Source organism: Vipera ursinii, assembly GCF_947247035.1.
Source record: "Vipera ursinii genome assembly, chromosome: 2".
NCBI lineage: Eukaryota > Metazoa > Chordata > Lepidosauria > Squamata > Viperidae > Vipera > Vipera ursinii.
Window position 1 is genome coordinate 109,617,207 of NC_139513.1, and position 10,964 is coordinate 109,628,170.

General features: G+C 41.8%; 1 protein-coding gene across 2 annotated transcripts in view; it reads right to left on the reverse strand.

Moving 5' to 3' along the window:
- Positions 1–8,006, reverse strand: part of AKAP8 (A-kinase anchoring protein 8) — a 38,863-nt gene extending 30,857 nt beyond the window's left edge. For both annotated transcript variants that reach the window (XR_014491361.1, XM_083353906.1), the window contains exons 1-2: positions 7,878–8,006; positions 2,253–2,291 (exon numbers count right to left, since the gene is read on the reverse strand). Coding sequence is in view for 1 of the 2 variants with exons in the window: in XM_083353906.1 (XP_083210032.1) it covers positions 2,253–2,291; positions 7,878–7,893 (55 nt within the window). In the remaining variant the exon portion in view is untranslated. The remainder of the gene's footprint in view (positions 1–2,252; positions 2,292–7,877) is intronic.
- Between the last annotated feature and the right edge of the window lie 2,958 nt (positions 8,007–10,964).

The window sequence follows — 10,964 nt, forward strand, 5'->3', positions numbered from 1 at the left end:
ACTCTGCCCTGGGGGATTGTTAACCCATAAAGCTATTGATGGAAAATTAATAAATGCAGGGAACTCTTGAAACCCAGAGCTATTTAGTCTTGTCAAGGTTGAGTTGAAGCTGGTTCTTCCCAAACTTGATCCACACGGCATCCATGCACTGACGAAGCACAGTGGCGGCCCAGGATAGAGTTGCACAAGTAAGCGGAGATTACTTGAGGAGAGGACAGTCTATTCCCTCCTTTGTTGTGCCATCTCCTCCCACAAAGAAGCATTAACCACCATTCATGCAGAACTCATAGACAAGGACCCTGGCCACTTCCTAGGGAAATCAGATAAAACTCAGCTGATATAACCGGACAAGACTGGGCACCAGTTATTTCATAGGCTCAATATAGCCAGAGGCCAGGTATCTTTAATGGTTGTGCTCCAATTCCAGAGGATCCTGGATGAGATAGATTATTTGTACCCTTTCCAGTCAGATTTCAGGCACAGATATGGGATGGAAATAGTACCGGATGCGTTTCTGGATGACCTCTGGTGAGAATGGGATGGGGGGGGCGTTTAGTGCATCCATCCTGGCCTGTCTTGACCTCTCAGTTAATATCTCTGCTCTGTGATCTGCACTGGGTGCAAGTTTGCTTCTGGGTTCAATTCGTGTTGGTTATCACCTTTAAAGCCCTTCATGGGATGGCACTAGGTTACTTGAGGAACTGTCTCATTCCAATTATGTCAACCTGTCCCACCCAGTCAGGCAGGGAGGGACTGCTACGGATTTTATCAGCTAAAGAATTCTGACTAGCAGAATATAAGAGTGTCTTCTCTGAAATGTATTGCCTTCTAGAAATACTGTATTAACACCTGTAAGACCTTGTATTAAGACCTGTCTCTGCCACTTAGCATTGGTATCTAAGAGTGTTTCGCCATCTTCAAGATGGCTGGTGGCTTGAGGGCTCTCCCTCTGCCTTGTTAACATTTTAGTCTTGTTAATTTTTTTAACTTTGATTTTTATTATTTAACTTGTAAATTTTCTTTGATTTTAAATTTTAAATTGTGCTTTAGTCATTTTTATATTATTTTATGATGTTTGTAAACTGTCCAGAATCACCCAAGTTAGATGGGCATGTAGAAATTTGAGAAATAAAAATAAAACTTACAGCAGCCATGCAAGGATTCCCCCAACATCTCCATGCTCAGAAAGGATTAAGTCAACCAAAATAGGGTGGTCAAGTGGCTATTTGTGGATGCAACAAAGGCAGAAAAATAAGTATATTTTTACTACCCTTATCACCACAAAGTAGTCCTTAATAAAGTCTCTTACCCATGCTTGGTCAGACTTGCTTTGTCTTCTTGTGATGCTCTAGGCATCTGTTATGTTGCTTCATCTCCTTGTTCCTCTGAAAACCAGGGAGCTCTCCAAGATAAACAGGCAGAGAGAATCTGCACAAGCCCTATGTGGTCTAAGGCAGAAGTCCCCAATCTCTGGACCGTGAGCTGTTTGCAACAGGATCACAGAAATGGCAGGTGACCAATGCGCATCCCCACTTGCACAAGCTGCAGCATGTGTGCATACTCGCTGCTTGTGCAAATGAAACTGCACTTGTGCTTGCTGGCTGTTTGTGCGGAACTATCCCTCTCCCCCCACTACTTTTGCCGGTCTGCAAAGCCAGAAAGGTTGGGGAACTCTGGTGTAAGGTGGGTTGCTTGTCACCAGTGGCTAAAATCTTGGTAAAACTGAAGATCAGTTTTAGAAAGTATCCCATGTGATTTCTGAAACCACATCAAGCAGCCTGATCAACTAGGCTTTCTTTCTTGCACTGGGGGGCAGCTTGGAAAATTCACATTAGAATAAATATGACATTATTCTTTTTTGTATTCCATGGCAAAAAGTTTGCATATTATATATTAGAAAAATCAGAAATTAACACTAGATTAGAATTAGTGAAACAAGTTCTTCCACAACCTTCCTATATAAGGGAAGTTAAATGATACATGTCAAGCAACAGCTGAATATTTTTATTTTATATAAAATCAAAGCTCTAATTTATATAAATTCTGATAGAAATTAGCATGATAGAAAACTCATATAAACTATAACTATTTAATCTAATAAGCCCAAAAGGAAATTACTCTCAATATATGCCTGTGAAAGTATTCTGATACTGAAAGGTCATGCTATCAAAATAATTCTTATTCTGTGACCCAGGTTTAAAATAGTCATGGTTATAATCAACTTACAAGTGTAGCTGTATTTATTTTCTTACCATGAGTATTGGTGTTGTCAGTACCCCAAGAACTATAACCTGTAAAAGAAAAGTTTAATGTTTTAATAAACTAAAAAACCTCCACAGTATATTTCTCAAGACTTGCTCTGTATCTTCCATATCCATTCAGAGGTTTATCTTTAATACGTTTTGTGTATCTGGTAGGAATCAAGCCTTTGGGAAGTTGTGTGTTTTCCATTGCTACCAATAAAATAGTAGAGACAGAAATCAGTCCAAATGCCAAGGTTATGCACACTTACATTTTGTTCAATCCTCTGGAACTAATTCTGAAAGTAACATACGTGGCCTACAATATCTTATTAAACAAATGCTTATTAACCAATCATGCTTCCAAAACAATTAGTAAGAATTAAGAGTTATCTGAATTGAACTCTTTCAAATGAGTAAACCAAGAATCCTGAAATATGGAAGATTTTACTTAAAAAATAATTTAGGTCCATATCGTACAATTTAACTTATATGCAGAACACATAATGAGAAAGGCAGGGCTAGATGAATCTAAAGTTGGAATTAAGGTTGCCGGGAGAAATATCAACAACCTAAGACAGGGGTGTCAAACTCAATTTCATTGAGGGCCGCATCAGCATTGCAGTTGCTCTCAGGGGGCCGGGTGGGTATGGCCTGGGTGGGCATGGCCTACTGGATGGGCGTGGCTTACTGGGTGAGCATGGCCAGCTCTACATCGTTCGCATCAAGGGTGCCTATGGGGGCCTGGGCAGGAGTGGGACAGATCTGAGGGTCTCTGGCAGAAGGAGGGTCTCTGGGCCAGGGCCAAGGCAGTAGGGGCCGTTCCCTCACTGTTTCCAGGATGGCTTCACGGGCCACATGAAACCACTTTGCGGGCCGGATCCGGCCCCCGGGCCTTGTGTTTGACATGTCTGACCTAAGATATGCAGATGATACCACTCTAATGGCAGAAAGTGAAGAGGAACTAAAGAGCCTCTTGTTGCGAGTGAAGAAGGAGAGTGCAAAAGTTGGCTTGAAACTTAACATTAAGAAAACCAAGATCATGGCATCCGACCCTCTCAATTCCTGGCAAATAGATAGGGAAGAAATGGAGGTAGTGACAGATTTTATTTTCCTGGGCTCCAAGATCACCACAGATGGGGACTGCAGCCAAGAAATTAAAAGACGCTTGCTCCTCAGGAGGAAAGCCATGGCAAATCTAGACAGCACACTAAAAAGCAGAGACATCACCCTGTCAACAAAAGTGCGTATAGTCAAGGCGATGGTCTTCCCAGTTGCAATGTATGGCAGTGAAAGTTGGACCGTAAGAAAGGCTGAGCGCCAAAGAATTGAGGCCTTTCAACTATGGTGCTGGAGAAGACTCCTGCGAGTCCCTTGGACTGCAAGGCGATCAAACCGGTCAGTCCTAGAGGAGATCAATCCTGACTGCTCTTTAGAAGGCCAGATCCTGAAGCTTTAAACTCAAATACTTTGGCCACCTAATGAGAAGGAAGGACTCACTGGAGAAGAGCCTAATGCTGGGAAAGATCGAGGGCAATAGAAGAAGGGGACGACAGAGAATGAGGTGGCTGGATGGAGTCACTGAAGCAGTAGGTGTGAGCTTAAATGGACTCCAGAAGATGGTAGAGGACAGGAAGGCCTGGAGGAACGTTGTCCATGGGGTAGCGATGGGTCGGACACGAGTTCGCAACTAACAACAACAACAACATCGTACAATATATAAAAATAAACCCTTATCTGGAACCAAGGTTTCTTATGAAAAGAACCAAAAATCCTTCTGAATGGGAACAAAATAAACAATTTATTTTATACTAAATGAATATTTCAGGAAGAAAATACTTGAACGTATAAAACTAATACTAAGTACTTTGTAGAGTCCTTGGTTGTTAACTTCCAGGTATTTCATTACCTGACTAGGTAATACTTGGAATGTGGGGTTTACTCTCTGTCAATGTACAATAGCTTGCCCTGCCAGGGTGTTGTTTTCTCCTTGGTATTTCATTGGGTATTGTTTTCTGCCTGTTGTTATCTGTGTGTTGGTTGCTACAGATGATGAGTTCCGGGGTTTTGTTTCCTTCTTAGCTTTTTTATTTTCTTGTCAGTGCTCTAATCAAGGAACTACCAAGGAGAAAACCACATCTCCATCAACAATGGAAGAGAAGGTTACTTTACATAAACAGGGAGCAAACCTCACATTCACTAGCACTGATGTTACTTAATTGGGTAATGTTTGCAAGCAAATGACCAAGCTCAAAGGGCACCAAAGGGCAGAGTTCAATCCTGAGCTAAATATATTCTCTTCTATTGGATTATGTACTTTATGTAACATAAATCAAGGTAATATGCTAAATAAAATTGCAACAGAATTGTAATTCTCACATTTTCTATAAAAAAATCAATTTCTTCTAAGAAATTAGTATCACTGATTCTTATGTATATTCACAGTGCAAATAGTTGTAAACATGACTGTAAATATTCCTGCTTTTATGGGTGTAACTCTTTTAACATTTGGTTCTCAGTAAAGTACCTCAGAACATTAAACTATCATAAAATCACACGCATTATATTTATTTTCCCTTCAGTTCAATCGTGTCCTATTCTGGGAGACTGCCAAGACAAATCCCTGCAGTTTTCTTGGTAAAGTATTTCAGAAGTAATTTGCCATTGCCTCTTTTCTAGGGCTGAGAAAAAGTGACTAGCCCAAGATCATCTAAGTGGCTTTGTGCCATGGGGAGACTAGAACTCATAGACAGAGATAGTGTGTATATACACAAATATATAGAAGAGGCAGCAATCTTCTCTTGGCCTTTTGAAAATGAGTTAAAACATGGCTGTTCAGCCCCATGCAGGGAGCCCAAAGGGCCGTGCAGCCATGGAGCTGGTTGGCACCCTTTACCTTTTAAATTAACTTTGAACACGATTCTTGCCTGCTTTTAAATTTTAAAAAATTGAGAGAGAGCGCACATACAAACACATTTGGTGCACTCTTTGGTATAACTATATTGGATGTTGCAAAAGAACATCACTAAAATTGTTATGTAACAAAGAAATAGAAACAGCAGCAAGAGCGAGAATTTCCAATTTTTTTACATTTCATCCTAAACCGTTCAGCCATTATGTAGTATCATATAGTATCTAATAACACAGAATGCCTTACTGACATCTTGGATTTCAATATTGTATTCAGCTAGCATCACCACTGGCAAAAAGTTTGTGGAAGCTGTAGTACAAGCATCTGGCAGGGATCGAGGTACTTGTTGCCTTGGATACCAATCACATTCGTTATAATGATTTCTACACTAAAACCCATTTTATCAGATGTAAGAATCCACTTCATAGGAGGAGTAAGTTTAACATTCAAAAAGTTTCACTACAATGAGTACTAAAAATATCTACCGGTAGTTACTCACAGTTTCATAGGAATTATCATTGCTTCTATATTCATGCTGCCTGCTTTATCTTCAAGATATACTACTATATACTATTCTATATATAGTATATACTATATACTACTACTATATGTCCAAGATCTGAACATACTTTTAACAGAATGAAACGGGTCTTCAAACTTGGCCCTTTTATGACTTGTGGACTTCAATTCCCAGAATTTCTCAGCCAGGCCTGCTGGCTGAGGAATTATGGGAGTTGAAGTCCACAAGTCATAAGAGGGCCAGGTTTGAAGACCCCTGGAATGAAATATGACTTAATAAAGTTGAAGGTTATCCTCTGATCTAAGCCTTTGGATACTTTTTTAAAAAATAATCGTGTAGGCAGATATTCCTTATTGTTAGTTGCAAAGTCGTGTCCGACCCATCTCGACCCCATGAACAACGATCCTCCAGGCCTTCCTGTCCTCTTATCATCTTTTGGAGTCCATTTAAGCTCACGCTCACGGCATTTAAGCTCACGCTCATATTCCTAAGTTACATTTTAAAAAGTATTCTCTTTTTTCCCTTGGTATATTTTATTTCTCCTTCTCCCTTCCCTAAACAGTCACACTGTTTACAAATAAAACATTTTAATAAACTCCCGACATTTTAAACCAAATATACAATATATTTGCAAAATACTCACAATGAACAATTTTCTACGCACTGTACCATATCTTAACCACACAAGTTTGAGTTTACTCAACTTGCTAGGCTAAAATGCAGCTGGCCAAATTGGTGACTTAGAGTTAATATAGGACTTGCTACCATTATAATGTCGCAGAGCCCTCAGATCTTGGGTTTCCCCCACTGCTCAGTTGAAGTACTCTAGTATTTATTTATTCATCCTTGAACTGGCAAACAACTACACCAGCATAAATTTTGTTTTTTTCCCCTTCATCCTATTCTGCCTGAATTCCAAAATGAACCAAAACCGATTATACACTCCTTGAGCCTACCCTTGGAAAGTGTGAAAACAAGCCCGAAAAGGCTACTTAGGACTGGGACAAGATGAACACATCATCATGGGGACCTGACAGGAAAAAACGAGGTGGCAAGGCAAGTTTGTTCTTCCTGACAGGTAGAATAGCCAGTGTAATGACTTGCCTCTAGAAGTTGTGGGTGCTCCATCACTGGAGGTTTTTAAGAAGAGACTGGACAGTCATTTGTCTGAAATGGTATAGGACAGGGGTATGCAACCTCGGCTCTTTTATGACTCATGGACTTCAACTCCCAGAATTCCTGAGTCAGCATAGCTGACTCAGGAATTCTGGGAGTTGAAGTCCATGAGTCATAAAAGAGCCGAGGTTGCCTACCAATGGTATAGGATTTCCTGCCTGAGCGGGGGTGGGGGTGGGGTGGCGGCTGGGGGGGTTGGACTAGAAGACCTCCAAGGTCCCTTCCAACTCTTATTCTGTATTCTGAGATAGGTAGAAGCAGAGGATGGCCTATGAACACTCTTACTGGGCATGTTGGCAACCCGTAACACACTACGGCAGGGGTAGGCAACCTCGGCTCTTTTATGACTCATGGACTTCAACTCCCAGAATTCCTGAGGCAGCAGAGCTGACTCAGGAATTCTGGGAGTTGAAGTCCATGAGTCATAAAAGAGCCGAGGTTGCCTACCCCTGCACTACGGGAAGGGTTTCGAGGGATAGCCCTTCCTGTCATCCCCCACCGTACCCCCTCTCATGTCGCTATGGAAATCCAACGCGGGCCACGTTGAGCTTTCCGACCGAGCCAGTCCGCTTCTTTTCTAGCCAGAAGCGTCGTCAGCGGAGAGGCAAGACCTCCCCAGCCGCCGTTTACAAACTGGAAGGCATCGACCACCGCGGCAGGAAGGAAGAGCGCTATCGCGAGCAGAACTTCCCCCACGCCATTTTGTGTCGTCTTTAGAAATAGGACTTCGGTCCTCCTTTCTCGCACGGTACAGCAGGCGGGTGGGGTGGGGGGGTGGGAAATCGGACCCTCCGCCTCGCTGGCCAAATGGCACTCCAGTCCCCAAGCGGAACGTGGTGAGGGACAAGCGCCAGGTCCAATCACCGCTGCCGGCGTCTGGCCGAGAAAGAAGGCACCGACACCGGGGCTCCGCGACTTGGCAGTGCTGCTACGTCACTGAGAAGAGAGACCAGTTCGGTCAAAGGCCGAAGCTCCCCTGCACTCGCCGGAGCATCCATCCGCCGCGGTTGCCTCCACAAGCAGGACTCACCGTAACTTTGATCCATGGCTTCACTTGCCGTCGTCCTCCCACACCACGGTTATCCACCACCCGACTGCGCGAGCGCCATATGCCGCCACAGATTGGCTTCTGCCTCTTATTTCCGAAGTTCTATTGGCCGGGCGTTTAAACTTACAATGCCTGTTGCTCCCGCCTCCCCATATTAAGGTCGCTCCCATTGGCCGCTCGTTAGCTTATCCGTCGCTGGAGATCTACGTTCGACGCCTTCCGACGCCCGGAGAGCTTTCCTATTTGCTGCTAAGGATTTCCGGTTCCCATTTCTGTAGATGCCTTCCAAAACGGCGAGCGCTTATAAGCATTCAGAGAACAGCGAATAATCAAGGGCGGGCTGAAGATCGCTTTTATTACTTGCGAATAATTGAAAACGCCGTAGACAATTGAATGGCTTCCGCTTTCTTGTATGGATGTAACCTCGAGGGCTTTAGGTGTCTTTTGCTTTACAGTTCGGGGCGGAGGGTAGGTTGACATTGCTTTGCGTGAAGTCCACGTGTCTCTTGGTATTGCTGGCAGTTTGGACCAATGAGCTCTCATAAAAAGGCTTCGGTTATTTTGCTGGTTAGTACTTCGCCTTTCCCTAGTCCAGGGGTAGGCAACCTCGGCTCTTTTATGACTCGTGGACTTCAACTCCCAGAATTCCTGAGCCAGCTATGCTGGCTCAGGAATTCTAGGAGTTGAAGTCCACGAGTCATAAAAGAGCCGAGGTTGCCTACCCCTGCCCTAGTCCTATCCTTGTTTGGTGGTCCAATTTTTTATAACGCTGTTTGTAATCTTTTATTTTTCGTCTCTGTTCACACACTGACCTATAAATTACTATATTTGAAAGGAGTTTCGTGAACATACTCTTTGCAATCAGTTTTATGGTTCAGTATGTGGTGCAGATCAACCCTGACTGCTCTTTAGAAGGCCAGATCTTGAAGCTAAAACTCAAATACTTTGGCCACCTAAGGAGAAGGAAGGACTCACTGGAGAAGAGCCTAATGATGGGAAAGGTTGAGGGCAAGAGAAGAAGGGGACGACAGAGAATGAGGTGGCTGGATGGAGTCACTGAAGCAGTAGGCGTGAGCTTAAATGGACTCCAGATGGTAGAGGACAGGAAGGTCTGGAGGAACGTTGTCCATAGGTGGGACACAACTTCGCAACTAACAACGTGGTGCAGAAGATAGGCTGAGGAAATGTCAGGTGACCCCAGCCTTTTTCTAAGTAATTTTCTATGTAGCTCAACCGTTTCCCCCCCCCCCTTAACGTGTGTTGCAGTAGGAAATGCCTGGATGTGGGTGCTAAATTTTGAAACTACTTTCTGCCCACGTCTAGTCCCATTTACATGGTTAGAGAAGTATTTTATTAACTTTGTTACTCATGGAAAATGCCTTATACTGCATAGGACTATTGGTCAATCCGCCTCTAGTTTTGTTCAAAGTGACTGCCAATGGCTCTCCAGGATTCCAGGCAAGAATTTCTCATGGGAGAGATCTGTGAATGTGCAAGCTTTGTAAAATCTATGTACACACACACACACACACACACACACACACAAAATCTACAATACAAAATTCCAAACCTGTCTCCATTTGTCACTAAAAATAGATTTATCAACTGGTGTTGTAGCTACTGATTTAACATCTGTAAGTATTATCACTGACAATATTGGTATAACATACAATAAAACCTGTTGGACCGTCCATAAGGATTGGGAGGCATCATTTTGATAGCCTTTTTATGGCCAATATTTGTTATGTCAGGTACCTCAAGGCTTAGATCTTTCTCCCCTCCTATTTTTATAGTATGTGTTATATGAAAGTAGGAGTACATTTATACAATGAATCATTTTTAAACAATTGGAACTTGAGACAAAATCAGTCTCTTGTTTGGCCCAGGAGAACACCTGAGCTTCTGGAGAATTGCTGCTCCACCAATCAGCTATGCCACTATAAGCCCTTTCTTATGCCCATCAATCTATTCCTACAAAAGTAGAACAGCCAAATTTTTCTCCTGACTCTTATAATCTGCCTTGCTACTCTACCATGACTTACATTTGGTCTCCATTTTAACAGGCTTCTTGGGCCAGTTCCAGAGATATGACCTTTTAAACCTCTTTTCTCAAAAGATTTAATCCATCAATTTCTCAAGTGTTTTTCTACAATTGTCAGTCGGGCTCAATTAAAATAATATAGACAATCAAAGTAATGTGAACATCAACTCTATAAAATTGCAAAAGAATGGGTGCATGAAAAATCCACAAGCAGAATGGTACTTTTAAAATCACTTGCGTTGTCTAATGACGAAAAGCATATCTTTGATTAAATCCTCAAAGCTTATGTCAATCACTGATTTTTTCCCCCCGCAGTTTTCTTGGAAGATAAAATTTGAAAGCCTTTTCCTAAGCCGCTTATGTCATAGGTAAACAGTTCCTGAGATCAAAAATGTATGAAACATGAGATATCTGTTCAGTGACAGCTAATTACAATGTCTACTGTAATTCATAGGAAAAAGGCATTACAAATATTCCTATTACATTTTTTTTCATTCAGAATCTAATAGTTGAAGAACACCAACACTTTATACCAATATGAATTGAAATTCTTATGTGAATATGAAGAGTGCATAAAAGAAAATTATTCTATCATTTCGGTTATAGACAGCAAGCAAAACAAACTGGTTACTGTAATATTTCCTTTGAAGTTAAGAAAACCATGGACAAATAAGCACAATTAGTTATAAAATTGGGCTATTGACTGTTGTCTTCCATCTTTCAGACTTTATATGCCCTCAAATTGTGTTACAGAATATTTCCAACTATCTAGACAAATTAGGTAAACAAGCAAGAGATTTTAGGGTGGCAGGTTATATTGATCTTCAACCTGCTCCAACAGAAGAAATTCTGTCAGAAAAATGGAAGTTTCCTTTAGATTCTAGGAATGTGGAAACTAACTCCAGAGGCTAGAATAGGACAGACTATTTCTTTGATTCTCCTATCAATAATAATACCAGTTTTGCAACAATACATATATATAACAGCGCAATAATTTCTTAACTTTGAGTATAGTGGTTTAGAAATGT